The sequence below is a fragment of the Sus scrofa genome, chromosome 3, assembly GCF_054392235.1.
Source record: "Sus scrofa isolate SSC_HxYL_T2T_F1_AM1 chromosome 3, Sscrofa_HxYL_maternal_Yorkshire_Landrace_v2.0, whole genome shotgun sequence".
In the NCBI taxonomy this organism is placed as follows: Eukaryota; Metazoa; Chordata; class Mammalia; order Artiodactyla; family Suidae; genus Sus; species Sus scrofa.
This window is the reverse complement of record NC_139385.1, coordinates 289,413-312,030: the sequence shown is the minus strand read 5'-3', so window position 1 is coordinate 312,030 and position 22,618 is coordinate 289,413. Positions and strand designations below refer to the sequence as shown.

At 64.1% G+C, this 22,618-nt stretch overlaps 1 protein-coding gene across 15 annotated transcripts; it reads left to right on the top strand.

Annotated features, from left to right (window-relative positions):
- The first annotated feature begins 2,556 nt into the window (after window positions 1-2,556).
- PDGFA (platelet derived growth factor subunit A) lies at window positions 2,557-21,352 on the top strand. Of its 15 annotated transcripts, none has more exons than XR_001303251.3 (9): window positions 2,557-2,803; window positions 4,216-4,345; window positions 5,829-5,925; window positions 10,568-10,672; window positions 11,903-12,090; window positions 18,182-18,308; window positions 18,734-18,802; window positions 20,137-20,247; window positions 20,567-21,352. XR_001303251.3 is itself a non-coding variant. In XM_085016221.1 (8 exons), exons 1-8 carry the CDS (start codon window positions 2,757-2,759, stop codon window positions 20,575-20,577), a joined length of 816 nt encoding a protein of 271 aa, XP_084872347.1. In that variant the 5' UTR covers window positions 2,557-2,756; the 3' UTR covers window positions 20,578-21,352. The 15 variants fall into 15 exon arrangements, 12 of the variants coding, with proteins under 12 accessions (XP_084872347.1, XP_084872348.1, XP_084872354.1 ...); XR_014839912.1 differs by lacking the exon at window positions 2,557-2,803 and adding an exon at window positions 3,013-3,291; XM_085016221.1 differs by lacking the exon at window positions 18,734-18,802.
- Window positions 21,353-22,618: the final 1,266 nt, after the last annotated feature.

Below are 22,618 nucleotides of genomic sequence, written 5' to 3'. Positions count from 1 at the left end.
GCTCTCGTGGGGCTCCCTCAGAGACCGAGGTGCCAGGAGAGGCTAGTGATGACTCCCACCTCGAGAAAAATGACAGCAGCAGTAATGGAGCGCCAACTGGTACCGGGTCCCACTGCACAGGGCAGAGCTGGAAGGGGGTGAGATGGCTGGGCTGGGTGACGGGTCCTTAGCAAAGGCACCCCCCACCCCCAGCCCTCTACACGGCTCTGAGGAATGGCCAAGGCCCTCCCACTCCTCCCTGGGTGTGGGGGTCATGGGCGGTGCCCAGAGGGAAACAGCGAGGGGGCAGACGCCCAGACAGTCACTGCAGCTGCGCGGCGGGCCCCCTCTCTCCACCTATTTGGAGCACCTGACTCACTTTAATTATGGGCCTGCCGGCACGTCGGACCGCGCCGGGGATGCCCGAGATAGCCCGCGAGCGGAAGCACCGGCTCCGGGGGCGACCGGACAGTCCGGCCGCCAGGTGCGCCCTCACCTCCCCACCCCAGAGCTCCCCGAAGCGCCCCCTTCTTCCGCCGGGGCCCTCTGGCTGGCCGGGCAGGCGGTTCCTCGGCCTGGGGTCGGAATTGTCGGAGGCGGGGTGGCGCGAGGGGCGGGGGGGGGGGATTTGTTAGGGGTCTGAGCGGGCCTCCGGGCCTGGGCGGGGATGCCCAGCGGAGCCTGGAGCGCCGCGCCCACGCGCTCGGCACGGCCGCCCACGCCTCCTCCGACTACGATGTATATTTAGCCTCTTTATCAAATGTTTGCAGTGAACCGTGTGAACCGCCTAATAGCGGCTGGAAGTGAAACTCGATTCCTGGGCACAAAGAAGCATGTGACCACGCCTGAGCGGCAAGAATCGCCGACAGGAAGGCTGGGCGGGTGCTGGAGCCGCCGTGCGCCTGGCCTCCAGACGGATGAAGGGTCCCCTCTCCCGCGGAGCATCCCAAACCGCCTCCTCCGTTAGCCCCCTCTCCAGAGATGAGGACGCTGGGGTCTGAAAGGGGGAGGAGGTTTGGCGAGAGGGACCGGGGCTCTGTAGCGAGTCCGCGGTCGTGGGTTCTCATCCAAGTTGGTGCCCTCTCGGTCAAGTCGGTCCAAGGTCTCTGAAACAGCCTCTAGGGATCTGCTTCTGCCAGTTTCTTCCGAGGACCGGGAGGGTGGGGCGGGCTGGGTCGGGGTGGGGGGAGGCCCCTGTGCACCCTCAGGGAGAGCCTTGATATGCGAGCGCCCCAGTCTTCCCCAAAGGCGGCTGTACAAGTTTGTGCCACCCTCGCGCTGCCACTGTTGCCGTGGTCGCTATGACGACGACGCGCCGCGGTTTTATTTTTAATAGCGGCCAGCGATTAGAGGGATGCCTGCGCCGCCCCCCACAGATCTCAGCCCTGGACCGAGGATGCACCCAAGCTGCCCGGCTCCCCGCCAAGCTTCGGCCCGAGTTCCCGTAGCAGGCGCCCCCCTTCCCCGTCCCCAGATCGTTCCCTCCGCCCCGCACTTGAACTGGGAGCCCTTGAAGTGCCAGGCGGAGAAGAGACCCAGAGGGAATCACTCGGGAAGGTTTGCTCTGGGTGGCAGCCCCCCAGGACTCAGCGAGCCTCTACAGAGAGGAGGGAAGGCCCCGCCCCCACCCTGCAATAAAGGTGACCTTTCCTCCCTCATCCCCACACCCGCTGTCAAAGCGAGTCCTTTAACCCCAAAGCAATGTCCCCGCATCCCCTCTGCCCGAAAGGAATCTGAGGCTCAAGCCTCTGAGTTAAGCCACAGAGGGCTCCGCTGGGGGTCCAGTCTGAGTCCTGGCAGTGCCCTTCCAGAAACCATCCAGGGGTCTGTAAGGTCCACCTGGATGGACGACCACTGTCCCTCACGTGCTTTTAGACGTTTCCAAGTGTTCCCCAGGTGTGCCTGGGTCCTCCCTGATCCAGCCTCCCCGAGAGCGCGTTTGAGAGAGAGGGGTCGCAGGTGGGGCTACAGTGGGGAGGCAGGTGCGTTTGGGGGGTCTGCAGGTGTGGAGGCATGTGGAAAGGCTCGCCCTTCCCCCCACGTATTTAGGGGCAGGCTAGCGCCCCCCCCCCACCCCAAGCGCCCACCGGACTCAGCCTTTGAAAAGCCGGTGCCCGCCAAACCAGGATGAAAGACCGCCCGCAGGGTTGCGTCTTTACTGCCTTCGGCGGGAGGGCGGCCGCGGCGGGCAGGGCCTAATCCGCAGGATCGGGGCAGGGGGTGGAGGGCCAGGGCGGGAGGGGCTTCTTTTTCGGCCGCCCACCCACTCATTCGGAAGTCTCCTCGCCTCCAAAGGGTCTCGCCCTCTAGCTTCGGGATCGCATAGCCCATCACCCGTCTAGCCCTGGTACCGGGGCTCGTCCGCCCCCTCGAGAGGCCGCCGCCGGGGTGCGATCCCACCTGGCCTAGACAGGCGGAATCCACAGCCCGGCGCACCGCCCTTATGGTGGCGGGGGAGCCGTCCAGCCCTGTTCAGGCTTCGGCCTCCCGCGCATCGCGCCCCCGCATCGCGCTCTGTGCGGCGCCGCGGCCGGAGGTGGCGCTCTGTGCGCCCAGCGGATCCTGGCGCGGAGGCTCAGACTCCGGGGTTCCTCACGAGCGGCTCTTTTCTCTTCGTTCCCTTCCTCCCCTCGGGTTCCCGGCTCAGGCCGCGGCCCGGCCTTGCACGAGGGAGTGGGGACTTGGGGTCCCAGGGTGGGGACGAGGCCCGCTGCAGCCCCCTGCTCCGACCCGGGCGCGCTCCCATCTCGGAATGTGGGTGGAGGTTCCCCATTCAGATGCCCCAGGCATCGGATTCTGGGCGGGGGCGCGTGGCAGCCGCCAGGTGAGTGCCCCAGACGCGCGGCTAAACCCGCCCCACCTCTCACCAAAGATTCCCTCCCCCTCCTTTTATGGAGAAGGGGAGGCAGGGGCCCAGGATCCGAACCGTGGAGAGAGGCCGGAGCGCCAGGGCGGGGGGCGGGGGCCGGCTCGCTTTTGCCCTTTTTGGCGTAGCAGCTCTGGGCGCTGCCCTCTGCCGCCGCTGGGGCCCGAGAGAGGCGAGCCGGCGACGGCGGCGCTTCTGCGGCGGCCTCCTCCCCTCCCCGTCCGGTGCTGCAGGACTGCAGCTGGCACTGGAGGGTGGGCAAGCTCGAGGGAGGGGCGCGCGGGCAGTCCCGGCCGGCAAGCGAAGCCCCCGCGGCTGTGCTCGGAGCGGGGCGCGGGGCCTTGATGGATTTTACTGCCTGCGTGAGCGCGTGTGTGTGCTCACTGCGGCGGCGGCGGCGGCGGCCGGGCCCTGCCCGGCCCGTGCGGCCCCCGCGCGCTTCCGAGGTGCGGGTCCGGGGCCCGGAATACGGGGGAGGCGAGGGGGAGGGGGCGGGGGAGGGGCGCGGCGGCGGCGGCGCTATAACCCCCTCCCCGCCGCCGGCCGGCTCCACACGCGCGCCCTGCGGAGCCCGCACAACTCCGGCAAGCCGGGCCTGCCCGCGCCTCCTTCCTCCTCTTCCTCTCCTGCCAGCAGCGGCGGCGCCGGCCCGGCCCTGCGGCCGCCCTCAGGCCCGCGCGGCAAGGCCCCGGGCCGGCGGCGGCTGCCAGGCGGCGCGGCCGCGGGCGCTGCCCGGCTCGGGCCGGCGGAGGGCGGAGCGCGGCGCCGGAGCCGAGGGCGCGCCGCGGAGGGGCGCACGCAGGCCGCCGGGCCGCGCCGTGCTGGGCCGCGCCGTGCCCGGTCGGGCGGCGGCGGCGGCGGGAGGAGGCCGGAGGCGAGCGCGGGGCCGGCGGTGGGCGCGCAGGGCCGCCCGCAGCCCGCAGGGAGAGCGCGAGCCCGCTCCGGGCCTGGCCGGGCGTCCAGACAGGTGATGGGTGGTGCAGCGGCAGCAGCTCCAGCCTGGCTCCGGGGTCCCTTTCGGGGCTGATGCCCGCAAATATGCAGAATTACCGGCCTGGTCGCTCCTAGAGCCAGCGCCGGGGAGCGAGCGCGGCGGCGGCCAGCACCGGGAACGCACCAAGGAAGAGGCCCAACCCCCGCCCTCCGCCCCTTCCGTCCCCACCCCCTACCCGGCAGCCCAGGAGGCTCCCGGCGCGGCGGGCGCGGCAAGCGCGCACTCCCTGCTCCTCCTCCTCCTCCTCCTCGCTGGCGCTGCCTGCCTCTCCGCACTCGCTGCTCGCGCCGGGCGCGCTCGTTGGCTCCCTGCTCTCCGCGCCACCCTCCTCCGGGCCGCGCTCCCTGAGGGATGGTACTGAATTTCGCCGCCACAGGAGCCCGGCTGGAGCGCCCGCCCCGCGGCCTCGACTCCCCGCCGAGCCGCCAGCGCCTCGGGACGCGATGAGGACCTGGGCTTGTCTGCTGCTCCTCGGCTGTGGATACCTCGCCAATGCCCTGGCCGAGGTGGGTGCCACCCCCGCGCCCCGTCCTCTCTCCGGCTCCCCCTGCGCACGCCCCCTGCGGCCGCCTGCGGGCCGAGGCACCCCAGGCTCTGGGGCTCTGCAGAGCGCATTTTGATTGCTGCTAGGGTGGTCGATTTTTTAATTTTCTCAACTGGGTTCTATTTTCTGCCATGCCTAAGTGTGTCTGGTGAGTTTCCAGCGCGTTGCGTCGCTCTGCCGTGGAGGGACGGAGTGGCGGCGTGGTGGACGAGTGGGGAGAAACTTCGGGGGGCGCGGGCTCCTCTCCGCGGAGGGAAACCCGGGGCGCGGCGGACAATGCAGCATCGGGGTGCGGGGAGCGCGGAAGGGGGTGTGTGTGTGTGTGTGTGTGTGTGTGTGTGTGTGTGTGTGAGCCAGCAGAGCTGGGGAAGGGAGAAGAGCGGCCGACAAACAGGTAGGGGCAGCTGCGGCGGGAGCCCCCGGCAGGCAGGGTGGGCAGCGCGGAGCCGCAGACCCCAGTTCTCGGTCCCCACGCCCGCAGGGGCGGCTGGGCCAGCGCAGTCCCGCCCGCCCGGGGCCTGCTTACAGGTGGCTGAGCGAGGCGAGCCGGGGCCGGGCCAGGCGCCCGCGCCCTCCCACCAACCGCGTCCCCACCCCCACCACCCCCCAGTCTCAAATTCCGATCCCCGGGAGCTCCACCGTGATCAATGACTTTCTACACCCTCGACGTGGGAACTTAGTGCTCGAGACCCCCCAGCGACCCCCGACTCCCTTTAAAAATCTGCAAGGAGCGGGGAGGAAGCCCAGCTGTGTTGGGGTGGTCTGGGCAGGCACCGGGAGCTGCCAGAGGTGGGGATTTAAGCCTCACGTTCCCTGGCAGCCCCTCCCAGCGGCGGTTGGATTTGGGGCGTCTTAGTCGGCGCTAGGGCCGGGGCTGGGCCGTAGCCCGGGGTGGGGCGAGTGTGTGAGTGTGTTTGCGCGCGCCTTGCAGACGGAGAGACCCTCTCCCCCGCGGGTTCGGCCCGAGATTCCGGGTGTGAAATTTAAGCCCCAGGCTAGATTAAAGTGTTAGGGCTGCCGTGACTTTCGTCGCCGATCCGTGACGCATTTCAACTTGATCTTCCTAGATGTTGATTTCACCATTGGATCTGAAACTCTCGGGCCCCTCGCTGCCCCCAGACCTCCTGTAACTGACACCCCTGGGCGGAGGGGCCCGCGTGGGTTTTTTTTTTTTTTTCTTCCCTTTGGAAAATTTAAGAATGGGGAGAGCTTTCTTGTTGCAGAGGGCAGACATGGATGGGAACGGAGAATTTGGGGTCTCGTCCAGCCCCACCCTCGGCCTCAGGCTCCAGAGCTCCGGCTGGGGTCCGGCGGCCTGCCTGCGAGGTGCACGCACGGGCTGGGGCGGGGCTACCTCGGGCCTGGGACCAGGCGTTCTGGGCGGCCAGGGGCGCGAGCCGGCGAGGCTGGGGCCGCGGGCGCTGACCGTGTGGCTCTGCTTGCAGGAAGCCGAGATCCCCCGCGAGGTAATTGAGAGGCTGGCGCACAGTCAGATCCACAGCATCCGGGACCTCCAGCGACTCCTGGAGATAGACTCCGTAGGTAAATCGCGCCCCTTCCCTCGGCGCGCGGGGAGGGCGCGGGCGGGCGGGCGGTGTGTGCGCCCCGCACCGCCTCCTGCGTTCGGGCCGGGCCGGGGCGCCGCGCAGGAGCGCACCGAAAGGTCAGAATCCAATCCCGGGCCATAAAAGCCGAGGCGGATGAGTCAGGAGTTTCTCTTCCAATCACCACTTTCTCCCTCGGCCGAGGGCTGCTCGCTCGCCCAGGGATTGTTTTCGCATTTAAGGAAAATGCTGTGTGTCATAGAAAGTTCAGCCGCATAGAGGGCGCCGGCGCTCCGGCCAGGTGTGCGGCCCCGGGGCCTGCCCTCGGGCCTGGAGGAACACCGGGAGCCGGCCCAGGCCCTGGGCACCTGGCGGGCAGGAGCTCTCCGGGGAGCCAGTGCACCCCGGCAGGGCCCCTTTGTCATCGCTGCAAACTTGCCCCCATCCTGCCGCGGAGGTTGGGCTTTTGTGGCTGTAGGAGACCCGTGTCTCTCTGTTTTCACGCGCCAAGAAAAAGGCGCGCCTTGGACACATCTGCTGCTTGGGGACTCTTTGGGGGCTCACCCTCAGGCTCTGGAGCCCAGCAGCTTTAGCCAACAGTTTATTCCCAGAGCAGACTTTTGAAGCTCTTGAATGTCAGTTGCTGAGCTGGACTGGCCCCAGGTGGGCAAAGGTGGGGAGGGGCCCGGGTTCGTTGGACTGGGAGCCAGGTGGTGTTGGGTGGCTATGCTTGGGTGTGGACCAGCGGAGAGCAGTCCCTTCCTAGAGGACAAGGATTGTGGCAGGAACTCCAGTGGGAGTTAACTAAGGACATACTCATATCGGAAAACTTACTATTGCCTGGATAAAACGACATCCCAAATGAACTTGTTGGATTTAGTGACTAAGGGCAGCAGGGGCTGGTTGGAAGAATTTTAAGTGAAATGAAAATTTTTCTCTCACTGCAAACTACTCTGAAAAAGGGGGGCGGTGGCGGGGGAATTAAGTAAAATCACATGGTCTAGTCATTTGGAAATTTGTACCTAATTACGGTGGAGGAGAGGCCTGAACTATTTTCATTTCATGCCAAAACCATTTTCTAGCAAGGCCGATGGTTTCTGTAGTTTCTTGACCCAGGAAATCCTTTGGCTGATCCTTATCAGGACGGGGGTAGAATTTCACTGGGAGATGAGTGTCAGGCCAGGGGGGGATTTTGATCTGGTTCCTTGATGTGTAACCGTGGGGAGAAGGATTTGGCCTTGGTGAGCCCAGGAAAACACTTGCCTGCCTTCTGCTGCTCCCTGATGGGTTTGGGAAGGTGGGGAGGCTGGCTCCCAGAGAGGCTTTTTCCTGGCTGGGCCTCCTTGCGGGACCGGCTTTGGGGAAATGGGCCATTCACTTTCTGCTGGGACCATTCTTATTCTGGCCTCTGCAGCCCCGCCTCCCCCCAACCCCCACCCGTTAATGCTTTTCGCCTTGCAGCTCTGGGGTCGGACCGATAGCATTCCTGACCTGGGGGCTTCTTGGAAGGTCCAAACAGAAGTAGCTTGGGTGCTCCAGCCGGTTCTTGGGCTGCTTTCAAATTGCCCCCTTACAAAAGCACCCCCCCCCCGGGGGGGTGTGGGGGGCGGGGTTCGCCTCCCCCTTCCCCACCTGTGAGAGGATCCAGGATCTGACGGTGGGATGCCTAGTGCCTGGGAAACTGGGGAGGGGACCCTGGAGGGTCCCAGGGGCTCCCTAGCTCACGAGCCTTGCTCCTTGGGGACCTTTTATGAAACAAACCCCAAAGTGGGTTTCCTCCCTCCTGGTCTGCCCCACCTAGGACCTGAGCCGCTTGCTTCCAGAGCTTGTTTTGCCGAGGGGGGTGGGTCTTTCCCCCACCTTCTGTTTCGGCCCAAAGCGAAGTTGAAACGGAGCCGGGGCTGGGCCCTCCAGGCTCTGGTCTCCCCACCAAGTCCAGTCCGAGGTTGGTCTGGGATCAGTGAAGAGGGCGCTAGGTGCTGGCCCGGTTGTGGGGGTGGGGGTCTGTGGGGGTGTCCTTCCTCTTTGTAACTCCAGGGGTGGGGGGCTTCCAGCCTTGTGAGAGAGGCTCCTTCAGCAGACTGGCTCCTCCCTTGAGTGGGCGGGGCCTCGTGATTGGCATGTGCACCCGCCTGGCTCCCATTTCTCAGGTGAGGCACTGAGCCTGGAACTCCTTGCCTGGTGGCTGGAGGCCCAGAGGCGGTGGATTTCTGTGCCAGCTCCTGGGAGTTCCTAGTGTGTGTGAGGGCGGGTGACTTTTCACATGTGGCCTTGGGGTGGGGCCTGGCATGTGGCCTTTTACTGGCCAGGATCGTGGAGCTTGGGGCTGGTCTGTTGGGTGTGCTGTGAGCAGGCCATTCGGCGGAGCCCCGCCGGGAGCCCAGGAGCTTTGTTCTCTGAGCATCTGGCCGGGCACCCGTGGTCATTTAGGAACCGTTCGTACATAAGTACCCCCCTCTTGGCCATTACTGCTCCTCCAGGACGGATGGCTGGAGGGTGACTCCCCATCCTGGGATGTCTGTGCGTAAAAGACAAGGGAAAACCGATGGATGAACTGTCCTGAGAGCAATTTCAGGGCATGATTCACCAAAGCCCTCTCTTGGGAGTCCCCGCTGGTTCCATCAGGTGGCCGTCTCCCATCGGTGACGTCCACACCGCCTGTCCTGCCCACCCATCGTGATGGGGCAGTGGGTGAGCTTGTCCGACCAGGAGCTGCTTCTACTCTGCCGTCTGCGAGCGAGCCCCCGCTTCAGACTTCAAGACGGTAACGGGAGTTCCCGTCGTGGCACAGCAGAAACGAATCCGACTAGGAACCATGAGGTTTCGGGTTGGATCCCTGGCCTTGCTCAGCGGGTTAAGGATCCGGCGTTGCCGTGAGCTGTGGTGTAGGTCGCAGATGTGGCTCAGATCCCCCGTTGCTGTGGCTCTGGCGTAGGCCGACGGCTACAGCTCCAATTGGACCCCTGGCCTGGGAACCTCCATATGCCATGGGAGCGGCCCTAGAAAAGGCATAAAGACAAAAAACAAACAAAAAAGACAGACAGACCTGGGGGGCTGTGTCCCTCTACGGCTTCGGGGTGAGGCCTGGGCGGGACGGCGATCTGGGGGTGGACGTGGCTCCCGTTGACCTTGCTCGTCCCTCCATCTCTTGCGCGGAGGTGAAGAGGTTGCAGCATCACCAGTCGTGTGTGGATGTGCCCACGAAGTCTTGGGGAGCGGCCATCGCCTGGCTGGAGCGTGAGCCTCTCTTAGAAGCTCAGGGGGCACCAGCTGCTCCTGGGCTTGGCGATGGCAAGATGGCCACCACCAGGACGTGACTCATAATGTCACTTTTTCATGAAAAAATGCTTCTCGTAACCGTTGGTTGATGGGAAATTCTTATTGCATGAGTAGCTCTGTTCTCATCTTATTTTGGGTCTCAAAGAAAATTAGTGGCCGTGGAACTTTGAGTCATTTGAGGGAAGAGCTGGGTTCTCCTGGACGCCCGCGCCCAAGCGGGCACGTCTTCTGTGTTCCCGCCGTGTTTGCAGTGTTCCATTGAGTGCAGGTCCCAGACTCGCGGGTGTGTGGACAGTCACTGAGGCCGAGGTGGGCCCTGGCCTCTGGTCTGCGCTGGTGGCTGGGCCCCCACTGGAACTTCTTGGGGAGGGGAGGTGGCAAGAGGGGGCTCTTCTCCCTTTGTGCCGCCACTGAGCTCCTGGCCACTGGGGTTCTGCCTTCTTGGGACCCGCTGCCGCTGGTTATCTGTGGGGAAGCCGCGATGGAAGGGAGAAGTGGGGAGATCCCTCCCACCTGGGTCTGGGGGCCAAGGTGGGGAGCCCAGGTGGGAGTCAGGTACAGGTCGTGTCGTTGGGCTGGGTCAGGCCAGATGGCAGGTGGCAGGACTGTGTGTCCCTCCCAGTCCTTGTCAGGGAGCACTGGTGGCAGAGAGGGTGGTGGCACATGTACTGAGGGGCCTGTAGCCAGTCTGGGGGGGCTAGGGCCCTGCTCTGACCTTGGCTCTGGGGCTGCCGAGCTGTGGTACTCAGATAGCTGGGCATCAAAGCACTTCCTTCCGAAAGCTGCTCGTGCTGTGCTCCCGCTGCTGGGCATCTGGACGCCTATCTCCCCCTTGCGTTCCTGTGGCCTCTCCCTCACAGCGGTGAGGTCTGGCCGAGGCCCAGCCTGCCCTCGCCTCTGATGCCCCTGGAAGGGCAGGACGCTGCATGGCGAGGGTGGCGCAGGAGGGAGACACGGGCACTGGAAAAGCCACTGCTGGTCCTTGGTCCAGCCTGCTGTCCAGCCCGCTGTCCAAGGTGCCCTGTCCAGCTGGAAGCAGCAGCCCTGTTGGCTCTGATCTCCTGGCCGGGAGGCCTGGCCTCAGGCACCTCCTCACCTGGGCTTCCTGGAGGAGACACCGCAGGGGGAGGCCGCTGCAGCCCCCTCCCCACGGGTCTCTGAGCAGCGGGGCCTGGATGTTGGGGACCGGGCGGGTGGGACATTGTTGGCAGCGGGGAGTCTTTCATCCTACGCACAACGGAAGGGTGTGGGGGGGACCCCGCCCCTCCTGGGGAGGGAGGTCAGGCAGTGACCCAGGTGGACAGGCCTGGGGGTGCTGCAGGCGTGGGCGGCCCGTCGCCATCCCCTCTTTCTACCTGCAGGGGCCGAGGACCCTTTGGAGACCAGCCTGAGAGCCCACGGGGGCCACGGTGCCAAGCATGCATCCGAGAAGCGGCCTGTGCCCGTTCGGAGGAAGAGAAGCATCGGTGAGCCCGGGGCAGGCGGCGGGAGGGGCTCAGGGGCCCGCAGCTCCCCAACCGTGGCCTCAGGGGAGCCATCCCTTCTGGATCCTAAGACAAAGGCCCAGCCCGCCCAGGCCCCCGCCTCCCTCCCTGCCCCAGCCCGCCTGCTGCTGCTCCTCGCTGCAGGCCTGGCCTGGGCCGAGAGTTTCCAGGAGGGAGCGCATCACACATTCCTTCAGTGTCGGGTCTTGTCGGGGCCTGCTCCCGAGGCAGCCTTGCTGGAAGACGGGTCGTGTTTAATTTCCAGTTTGTAACGCGGAGCCCGGCGCGCTCCTGGCTACGCTGCAGAGCAGGGTGGGGGCGGGGCGCAGCCGAGCCGCGCTGCGCCTGGCAGACCCCCAGCCCCCTCGGGCCTGGCTCCCTGGCTCGGCAGGGTTTGGGGGTGTTCCGGTCCTTGTCCCCTCCGGCAGAGCATCCGCACGTCTGCCTGGTCCCCTCAGAGGGGCTAGCTGGTGGGGGTCTCCTCCGGCTCGGGCCCAGCTTCGCGGGGAGATCTGGCCCCAGGGGCACAGGTCGGGGCTATGACCTGGGGGGACCCAACTGCGGCTCATTCTCTGTGTGACCTGGGCCCAGGCCTCCCTCTGTCGGAGCTCTTTTTCCTCCAAGAAGATGGATTTTTATTGCTTCCACCTTGGGTGTGGGTGTGGCTGAATGAACCCCAGGAAGCCCAGGGGCCTCCCCAGCTGACGCTCGAACAGACATTCGGAGTCTCGAAGGCTGCGGGATCCTCTACTGAGGCTGCCCTACTCTGTACCGGGGGCACATCCATGAGCAAAACGGGCTAGACGGAAGGCCTCTGGCTCTGGCTCGGCCCTCCAGCCCCACCTGGCCGGGCTGCCCGAGCCCCTCCCCCAGTGGGGGCGGCCAGCACCTGGCCTTCTTGGTTTGGCGGCTCCTTCCTGAGCCTCCCAGGGCCCCCTGGGGGTGGGACAGTGGAGAGGCTGACAGCCCCCACCCTGGGGTGATGGAGGCCCTGCTTGTGCTGGCCACAGGGTTGTGGGAGGCCCCCTGCAGGCGCTCATGCCCCCGCTTCTGTTTGGGCCGGTCAGCTGTAGCCTGTTGGGGGCGGGGGTCTTTTGGCCTTCCTGGGCGGGGGCTGGGTGACCTGTCCCATCGGGGGGAGCGGGGGCACGTGGGGACCCCTGCGCTGGGCGCAGGGGCGGTAGCGCTCTTACCCTGGTCTTGCCCCTGCAGAGGAGGCCATCCCCGCCGTCTGCAAGACCAGGACGGTCATCTACGAGATACCTCGGAGCCAGGTGGACCCCACGTCCGCCAACTTTCTGATCTGGCCGCCGTGCGTGGAGGTGAAACGCTGTACTGGCTGCTGCAACACCAGCAGCGTCAAGTGCCAGCCGTCCCGCGTGCACCACCGCAGTGTCAAGGTGAGCCCTGGCGTGTCCCTGGCTGGGCGGGTGGCCTGGTGGGGCCCGTGCACTGGGGGCGCTTCCGTTTCTCTGGTGCGCGCACTGAGGCCTGGGCTGCAGCCGGGGCTTGGGTCCGGGGCGGATGTTCGGGGGTGGCGTTCAGCGCCCCGCACCCCAGGCCGAGCCTCTGGTGGCAAACAGCGGGTTGCATCTTACGCCGCGCTAATGGGTCTTGCAAGGTGGTCAGCCACTTAGGAGGGAGCCGCCGGGTGTCTCCTTCAGGCCCTGGGGAGTTCCCGCAGGCACTTTAGTGGAGGCTGGGGGTCCTCTCGAAGCCAGCCCTCCTCCCTGAGCCTCTGCACATTGGAGTCAGGAAAGGAGTGCTGGGGTGCGACTGGCCAGCAGCTCAGCCCTCTGGCCGGGACCCCATCCCTGTCTGCACATCCATCCACTGGACGTGCTTGTCAGAGGAGCACCACGTCCTTCTGGGGCTGCTGAGGTTCTGGGGCCCAAAGGTGGGGTCTGCTCGGGCCCCCCCCGCCCCGGTCCCATGGCTTGAGTTGGATGTCTCTGCCACCCCCCTGGGGCCCCCAGAGCCATGCTGGTCCTGGAGTCCTCTCACAGGCGGGGGGCTGGCTATGGTGCCGGCTAAGGGCAGCAGCGCGGGCATGCGGAAAGGGCCTGCTCAGATGGCACGTTGAGGGCGTCTCTGCTGAGTCCTTGGGGGGGGGGCATTCTGCTTCCTCAGGTCACTGGGCAGCCACATTGGGGTTTGGCTTCTGGCCCGATGGCTGGAAGCTCTCCCCGGCCGGGTTTGCTCTCCTGGCTTCACTTGCTTCTGCCGTGGTGCAGGCGGGGGGGGGTCTGGAGCACCCGGACGCCGTCTCGGGGGCTGGAAACTCCCCAGGGAAGTTGGCCTCGCTGCTTGGAGGGGACTCCTCTGCTTTTGGGTGTCAAAAGCGCAGGATGGGAGGGAGGCTCCCAGGCTGCCCCCTGGCTTCTGTGAAGCATGGCTGAGGCTGGAGACTCCCCTCTGGGGCACAAGCTGCCCTCCCTGGAAACCCACTCTGGGTGCATCCCGGTCCCGTGGGCCCCTGAGGGTGTGGAGCAGGCGCCTTCTGGGTGGAGCGGCCCCGCCCCCTCTCAGCTGAGCCTCCACGGCAGGTGGGTCCATTTTCCCTGGAGCACGGATTTCGGTTCTGGGGGTGCCTGAGGACCCCATTCCTCTGCTGGACATTATTTCAAATCCCCACCAGTCAGGGAGTCCAGGCCCGTCAAGTGGGCGGCTGGCCCTGGAGAGAGGTGCCAGCTTAAGGACCCTGTAGCTGGCACACGAGAAGCACTTTAGACCCATAACTGGGACTGGACTTGACCTTGGGGACTTGGTCCTCTGCGTGCTTTGGGCATTGAGTAAGCAAATTCCACAGCCTGCTGCCCCGCGGCCTCGCGGCGGGCACTCCCCTTGGGGCCGGCTCGCCCCTGCAGGGCTCTCCTGGGGCCTCCAGACGCCCGCGGCGGGGGCCCCCAGCCCAGGCGCCAGCCCAGCACTGCGGCCCGCAGCCCTGCCCCCCACCTGCCTCTTCCTCGCTTCCAGGGGGAAACAGGTCTGACGACGCACCTGCACGGTCTCGGCTGCAGCTGCCGGCCTGGCAGCCTCTGCTTCCTCTGGGTCTGGGTTCTCACGTGCGGGGTCTCAGGAGCCCCGACAATCTGGGGTGGGGCACCTTAGATTGTCTGATGTGTGGGCTTCGGGGCCCGTCCTGAGGGCAGCGAGACGGGCTTGGGGGGACGGGGGGCTGAAATGGGGTGGGGCTCTCTTCACCCTGGTTTCCAGCTCTGGGGATCCCCGCTGTTTCCACTCTGGCTTCGTGTGGGGTGAGGACCAGCGCGTGTTGGGTCCTGGGGTGGGCAGTGATCCCAACTCTCCCCAGTCCGCCCCGAGGAGGTGGGTGGGTGTCCAGGGCCCCTCGGGGGTCTTGGTAGCACCGAGAGTGAGAGTGGGTGGTCCTATGACTGATTCGGAGTGGGGGGGGCGGAGCTGGGCCGGGGCTTCCCCCAGGCCGCGTCTGCCCAGAGGGCTCAGTCCCACCGGGGCGGGCGGTGACCCGGCTCCACGCCCAGAGCCCCGCCCTCCTCAGCCACCGCATCCCCTCCCTGCCCTCCCATCAGAAGGTCGGCAGGAAAACATCCGGCCCCCAGACACTGGGGGTTCTGGCAGAGAGGAGACAGAAGGTCATTAGAAACAGGAGGCCCATTGTGGAGGCCAGCCCGGCCCCCCGATCCTGGCCAGGAGCTGCTCCTGCCCCATTTGGGGTTGAGGCCCAGAGGGCAGTCTGTGATGGGTGTTGTTGGTCGGCAGACGCTGGCACCCCGGTCACTCCCAGCCAGAAGCCCCTTCCTGAAAGAGGATGATGGTATGGCCGGGAGTGATCCCCCTGCCAAGACCCTGCGTGCCCTCAGCTGAAGGCGGCCCCCCCAGGCCTGGTGTCCCGAGGGGGGTTGACAGCCAGGCCCCTGATCCCCCCCCACTGTAACCTCCCTAGAGGGTAGCCTGAGGCGTCTTGTGCCTTTGACCTCTGGGGCCTGCCAGGTAGACGGGGAGCATGTGGGGTGGGGCCCTGGCACCTGCTCAGGCCCCTGGTGTTGCCAAGTGGGCTGGGGACCTGCTCGGCTCCCCACTGTCCACACTGGGTGTCTGCCCCCAGACGCACGCCTTGGGGGGCTGGGACAGGGTGGAGCTGGCCCTGGCTCCAGAAGGGGTGGCTGTGGCTCAGAGTGAGGACAGCCGGCCCCTCCCACCTTGAAAGTTTGGGTTTGGTGCTGTGTCTGGGGAGCTGGCGGCAATTCTGCTTTGGTAGACCTCAGACTTCTGGAAGGTGGGTCTGGGTGTGTCCCCTGCGGTGCCCAGGACAGGCCTGTGCTCTCGGTAATGGACTTGGGGTGCTTCGGTGGGGGTCCCAGCTGGGGCCCCATCAGCCACTGCCATCTGGGGGAGAAGCAGTGCTTCTGGCAGCCTGAGTCTCGGCAGAGTTCTCCCCATCCGGGGCCGGGGGACCCTATGCTCACCTGGGGAGCCTAGTGGTCGGGGGACGGTAGCGCCTCGGGGGCTAGATGCTGTCTTGCGGGCATTGCCCATGGGCTTCAAGCCCTGGAGGCGGATCACTGTTTGCTGTGCCGCTGTGGCCTCTGCCGCTGGGCCAGGCCACCAGCTTGTGAACCAAGTTGAGGTCTGTCTGCCATGTCTCAGCTCTGAGCGGCTGAGAGGGGCCAGGCAGGGCTCCAACACCAGGCCTGGAGCAGCAGGGCCTCGGGGCCTCCGCTGGTTCCAAGTCCAGGCCTCCTTCTGGTGAAATGCACTCCTCTGGGCTGCCTTGGTTTCTCTATCTGCACAGCAGGCCGCCGTCCTGCCTCACAGGGTAGCTGTGTGACAGCGCCTGGCACGTGGAGTTCAGCACGAGCCCGTGTTTGTCCCGAAAGACCCTCTGGATAAGCTGGCGGGGGGGTGGCCCTGGACTGGAAGTGCGATGACATCACTGGATTGCTTCTCGGTGGCGGGGGAGGGGGTCTGCCCAGGTTCATGACACAGCAGCCCCGTCCTGGGGACTCTGACGGTCCAGTGTTTAAGGTACAGCCCAGACTCTGAGCCGCATGGCAGGGAAGGAAGGGGGCACGTGGGGCTCCAAACGGCTCCAGTTCGGGTCCGCGGAGTCCAGGTGATGGCACTGGGTCCCAGGGACGTGAATGTCTTGATTGGTGGCCTTGACGGCCATGGAGGATGCTCCTGAGAATTTAGTATTCGCGGCATGTTCTTGGGGGAAAAATGTGGCCATTTCCTGGCCAGACAGAGGTGGTGGATTGGCCTGGAATCCTACATACCCAGAAGCAGGTGCAATCATAAACCCCTGTTTGTTTTTCTTTGATAAGAAAAACAAGATGTTTCTCTGGAGAGGAAGCGGCTCCCAGACTGGAACGGCTGCTGCTGTGCACCCTTCACCAAGGGGGCCGCGGGGGCTGCACTGCCAGAGCACCCACTTGTCCCACAGCCGTCTGTCTGGTGGATGACACGCCTGCCCCTCCCCCAGGAGTCTGGGTCCTTGTATCCACCCAAAGAGGAAACTAGGGGAGGGGCTCGTTGACCAAAGAGGCTGTGCCATCGGGAGGCTGGGGCGCAGCCCCTCAAGCCGCCCCATGTCTCCTGGCAGACGCTGGCGCGGGGGGGGTAGCAAGCAGCGTGTGGGGGCCCATGGGTGCTCAGAGAGGGGTGCAGCCGGCCTCTCTTTCCCTGTGCCTGCGCCCCTGGGCGGGGCCAAGACCCCTGGGAACTGCACAGGCCGAAGGGTGGGGCTGCCAGTTATACCAAGGCCGACTTCTGGTTCTCAAAGTGCCAGCGGGGCTGCTGGGGTGCAGGCTGGGGTCCTGGGAAGCCCGTGAGGTGGGTGCACCGCCCCCCCCAGTACTCTGAAGGGAAGGGTCACTCGGGGAACCCTGCTCTGCCCTCCAGGATCCTGGGGCTGATTTGTAGGGTGGGGCTCTGTTTAAATGTGCCCACAGGGGTGGTCTCCCAAGGTGATCCAGTCCCACGTTCTAGGTGCTTCTACCTGTGTGACCTTGGTCGTTGCTCCCTGTGGCGCCTGGGTCCATGGGTCCCATGGCCCGTTCTCCAGACGCGCGGGTGGAGGCAGCCTGTCTGCTCGGCCTGCAGACCCCTCCCTGTCGTGCTCTCCCCGGGGACAGGGGCAGGCACGGGGCGGCCACATCCCAGGTGCCCCAGGCGCTGGGTGTCTTGCAGAACAGACCTCTCTCCTGCAGCCACTCCACCCAGGGGCCACTTCCTCTCCCTGCTCCCCACTCAGGAAGCCTCGCGGGCCTGGCCCTGCTCCGGAGCCGCACGCTGAGCCACCAATCACTTTATGTCCCGCATTTAGCAGCATCTGTGGCCAAGTGGCCATGCTTTCTGGACAAGCCTTCAGCCCAGCGGACTCATGGGGTGGGCGGCTCGGTTGCTGGGGTGCAGGGCTGACTTCACCGCCAGGGTCCTCTGGTTTCTGGCCTCCAGGCTCTTGGTAAAGGAGTTTGGAAAATGGCCCTCTCCCCTCTTCCCCTCCCCACTGACCCGGGCAGGGGCTTCTGCTCTTGGCCTGGGGTCCCATTCACCCCCCTTGCCAGCTGTGGACCCCCGAGCCTGGCTGCCCTGGTGCCTCCACGTGCCGGGAGGTGACCTGGGCAAGCACGGCTCCCCTCCCACCTCCGTCTCGCAGGTAAACACTGAGAGGTGGCAGGGCTGTCCCTGAGGGCCGTTCCTGGGACCGAGGGTTGGGCCAGCCCAGCGGGGGACCACGGGGTCCTTATCTGGAGTCCGTACAAGGCCAGAATCTGCATCCAAACCGACAGCCTCCCTGGGTCCTGGGGGCCGAGCATGCTCCTCCTTGGGCCATGGGTAGGTGGGGGGAGGGAGATGACACTCGGGCCACAAACCACGCGCGGCAGCAGCCCCGGCCCTCGGCCACTGGTAGTCAGGTGCACATTTACAAACTTGTGTCCCCAAAACATGGGAGCAGGTGCCTTCTCTCACCGCCGCTTCTCAGTGTCCCCGCCTGAGCACATCCTCCAGGCATTCTCCTGGCTCGTGTAAACAAACCCTTTGGCTCTTTTTTTTTTTGTCTTTTTGCCTTTTCTAGGGCCACTTCCCACGGCATATGGAGGTTCCCAGGCTAGGGGTCGAACTGGAGCTGTAGCCACCGGTCTACACCACAGCCACAGCAACGCGGGATCCGAGCCACATCTGCAACCTACACCACAGCTCGCGGCAACGCCGGATCCCTAACCCACTGAGCGAGGCCAGGGATCAAAGCCACAACCTCATGGTTCCCAGTCGGATTCGTTAACCGCTGCGCCACGGCGGGAACTCCCTTTTGGCTCTGCTTTGAGTTCAAATGGCACCAAACCCAAAGGCGATAACGAAGCTCGTCTTCTCACCGGTGCCCCTGCCTTTCCCGCTGGGCAGAGGTCGGAGGTCAGAGGTGGGGCGCAGCCGTCCCCGCCCCCAGCGCCTCGTGATGCGCGCACGCGAGGCGTGGCCGGGCGGTCACGGGGCTGTTGTCTCGGGCAGGTGGCCAAGGTGGAATACGTCAGGAAGAAGCCAAAGTTAAAAGAGGTCCAGGTGCGGCTGGAGGAGCACCTGGAGTGCACGTGCACGACCGCCGGCCCGACCCCCGACCGCCGAGAAGAGGAGGCGGGTAAGCGGGGCCCCAAGTCCCCTTGTCGCTGCCGTGGCCCGGGGAGGGGTCCCAGGGCGCGGGGGCTGCAGCCGAGGCCCGTCGGCCACTTGCTCGGCGGCTGGCGCTGCCCGGGACCTGGGGGCGGAGTGTCCCCTGCGGGCATCGCGGCATGGGTCGCGCGATGAGGAAGGGCCCGCCCCTGGCGGGTGGTGGGCGCTGGCCGCAGCGTTGCCAGGCGGGTCCCCTCCGGCAGACTTTGCCCAGAGCGGCCTGGCGCTGTGAGTGCCGAGACGGGCCGGCTCGAGGGGACCAGGAAATGTCTCCAAGCCAGTGACATCAAGTTGTTTTATAGAAAGACAAACACCCCAGGTATTTATTGCTTCAGTTTCCACCCGACAGCGCTCTCTCAGGCCCACTCACCCTCCCTGCCCTTCTGTCAACAGGAAGGCGTAGGGAGTCAGGTAAAAAACGGAAAAGAAAAAGGTTAAAACCCACCTAACGCGGCCAACCAGGTAGGAGCCGTCTGCCGGCCGTGCCGCAGTGCGGGGGTGGGAGGCGCGATGCTGATCACGCGGCGAATCACCCCGAAGGCGAGGGCGCGCCCTGATTGGCCTTGATCGTCTGCGAGCTTCCGGTGCCTGGCTGGGCTGCGGGTCTCCGTGCTCCTTACCGGCCCCCTCCCCTCGGCCGCTCGGCCGCCTGGCCCTCGGCCCCCTTCTGCTCCGGCCCGCTCTGGCTTTGGTCCTCGTTGATTGGGAAGGCAAAAGACATCACACGAGCAGAGTGATTTGGGTTCCTGAGCAGCAGTGGGGTCGCTCTGACATCTGCCAGCTGGGATCACCTGGATGGCTTCCCACCCCATTTGACAGATGAAAAAACTGAGGCTTACAGGGATTACAGATTGTGGAAGGCTGAGTAGCTCCTCAGAAAATGCTATACAAACATCTAGGCTACTGCATTGCACATTGTGTTTGGCCGCTGGTAACTCACCAGAAACGACAAGGGTTGAGAAAAGGTAGGGAGACAGGAGCATGGATGGCAGTCTTGAGGTATCCCTAGGGACCCTCTTCCATTCAGGACCGGTGTGTCCATCCTCGGAGTTGCCTCATGGCCCAAGATGGCTGCTCAAGCTCCAGAAATCACGTCACACTCCAGGCTGCAAGAAAGTACATAGGGGGGAGAAGGGGGAAAGGACACAGCGACTTTTGCTTTGAGTTCAATGGCCACCCCCCTGCCGTGAGGGGGCCTGGGCAAGAGTCTTTTAGAGGGGCTTCCGAGGAGAAGAGGGATATGGGCAGCCGCAATCGTCATGGAGGAGGCAGTCTCAGGCCTTCTTGGTCCTTTGGGTTGGCCTCTGGAGAGCCTGCTCCTTGCTTCCCGGCCTGTGGGAGCCCATGGCACCCACAGCGAATGGTTGTGAGGGGAATTCCTGGAGGCAGGTGCCTGGGAGCCTGGGCTCTGGCTGAGTGGTGTGTGCCTGTGGAACGCTGCCGGGTCGGGAGCCTTGGTGGCCCGCGGGTCAGGTCCCCTCACAAGGAAGGACCCTCCGGGGAGGAAAGGTCCACGTGGATGGATGCTGAAGCAGCCCCCAGAAGCCTGCTCAGCCTTGGCTTTGGGTCCCGAGGATGTGGTTCCGGGCTGGTTGTGTGCCAGCCACTGGGCTTGGCCGCTCTGGGCCAGCTGATGACAGAGACCCCCGAAGGGAGAGGCAGTTGTCCCTGCTTCCCTGCTACCATTCGGGCTCTGGGCACGTGGTGGTACAAGTGTTGGGATGAGCAAGAGACGGATGATACAGGGGGGGAAGAGTGCTCCTAGCTCTGCTCAGTGTAGCTCTGTCTGGTCACAGAGACCCCAATGTCTGGCTGGTGGCATCCATCCTCAGTGTTGCCTCGTGGCCCGAGATGGCTGCAGGAGCTCCAGAAGTCATATCAAGCTGTAGGCTGGAAGCAAGAAGAAGGTGAGGAGAAAGGCATAAGACCCTTTCTGGGCCTCAGTTTTCCCCATCTGTACAATGGGAGAACGGGGCTTGCCCTGAAGCTGTGTTCTGCGAGATCCCGAGCGTCTGGTCCCAAATCTGGTCAGGATGTTACAGAAAGGATACCGAGGATATTTGATTGGAAAAATTTAACGACAGCTTGACAGTCCTGCCACGCGGGGTGTGTGTGCGTGTGCACAGCCCTGACTGGCTTCAGTGTCTCACAGGGTTGCCGTCCACGCGGCGGTGCGCGTGCACGCGACCCCCTCTCAGCACCTGTCTCTCTCCTCTCTGCCTGCAGATGTCAGGTGAGGATCAGCCCGCAGCCCTTTCCTGGGACACGGATGTACGTGACGTGTTACATTCCTGAACCTACTATGTACGGTGCTTTTACTGCCAGCGTGGTCTTTGTTCTCCTCCGTGAAAACTGTCGCCGTGCACACTCTGGAGAACAAAGAGACAGTATACGTTGTTTATATGACATCAGAGCAAGTATTGTAGCACTCGGTGAAACAATAAGAAGCTTCCTTGTCAAAAAAAAAGAGAGAGAGAGAGAGAGAGCGCGTGCAAACAGAACCACGAAACATGACAAACAAAACTCACCCACAAAACTATCTAAACGTTGCCGGCATGGAGGGGACGCCCCAGGAAGTGACAGACGTCTCGGCGGACTGGATTTCTGTCCAGGGTGGTCACAGGTGCTTTTGCCAAGGACGCAGAGCCTGCTTTCCGAAGGCTGCGCGGACGCCGACAGGCTCTGCCGGGGCGCGCAGGAGCCAGGGATGTCTGGAAGCCGCATCTCCTTTGCCGTAGTGTTTAAGTCTATACAGAAACCTTCCTGAGAGCCTTAAGTGGATTTTTTTTTACACCATAAAGTGATTATTAAGCTTTCCTTTTTACTCCTTGCCTAGCTTTTTTTTTTTTTTTTTTTCCTTTTTTTAATTATCTCTTGGATGACATTGACACCGGTAACACCAGGCTGCTGTAACAGTCAGGACGATGGGACGGTATCTTTCCTAGCAGGATGCGAACGAATGAGATGTATTAAAATAAACATGGTATACCCACCTATGCATCATTTCCTAAATGTTTCTGGCTTTCTGTGTTTCTTCCTTGCCCCCCTTTCCTCACTTTTTAATTTAAGCCATTTCCAGAGAACTGTGCAAGAAGCAATCACAGGCCGTCCCCAGAGCCCCCCCCCGCCCCGTCTGCCACCGCGCAGGCCTGGGGACGTGGCTTTGCCGAGTGGCTGGCTGCATGGGCTTGTTCCCTGCTGCCACCAGGGTCTGGACAGAACCTAAACTCTTTATTTTTGGTAGGATGTTTTATGCTTTATGTGTATTCACCAGAAATTGTGTGTGTGTTGGTTTTTGTTTTTGGTTTTTTTGTAAAGTGAAGTTTGTATTTTTATCTAATGTTACCAGTTTTATATACCTGAGAGCCTGCCATGGTTTTTTGTTTTTGTTTTTTTCGAACCAAAAGGAACCAAACCAACCAACCACCAACAAAGCACACACATGTGAGAAGCATCTCTGGCCATGTTTTCCGGGCTGTGCTGCCAAGCCCGCCCCTCCGTGGCCTGTGGCCTGGGCCCGCCCTAGGGATTCCAGAACCTGCTGGAACAGTCAAGGAGTGGTCCACCCATCAGAGCACCAGGGGACAAGGAAGAATCGAAGCCGCAGAGCAAGCTGACCTCCGTGCCCATGCGAGTGCCACTGCACCTGGACGGCCCTGCGTTGCCCACGGCCTCTGTGTGCCCTCATTGCCTCGGGGCCCACGGGACCTTCAGGATGCCCTCATTGCCCGGGGGGTCATCTCCAGTGGCGGCGAGCATCCCTGGCGTCCACCTGTTTGCAGAAGATTTGCTAAAAGAGCATCTTTTTCGTGACTTCCGGGTGTGGCTTTGGCTGCGGCAGACCCCTTTGGGGGGGGCACTGCCCTGCCCCCCAGCGGAGACCCACCCGATGCCGTGCCGTGGACATGTGTCGATGTTGCTGTATAAACGTGTGAGCTGTGTGTTTACGTTCCGTGAGATGCCGAGAACGCTGCTCCGTTTATCTTTCTTTGTGCGAAACCGCCTGTGAACGGTCTGTCCATTAAAGCGATGGCGCGGAAAGGCCTGGCGTGCCCTCGGGGAGGCCGTGTGCCACCGGCGGGGCTGGGAGCTGGGGCCAGTGCTTGCTCCATCCTTCACCCATTGCCGGGGCCCGGCTGTGGTTTGCTGAGCCTGGGCGCCAGCATAGAGTCTATGGCAGGCGGGACAGGTGCGGGGCCGTCTGGCTGGGTTGTCTCTGGGTGCTGGCTACACGGCCTGCAGGCTCTCCTGTGACTCCGCCCTGCAGGCTGGCCTTGC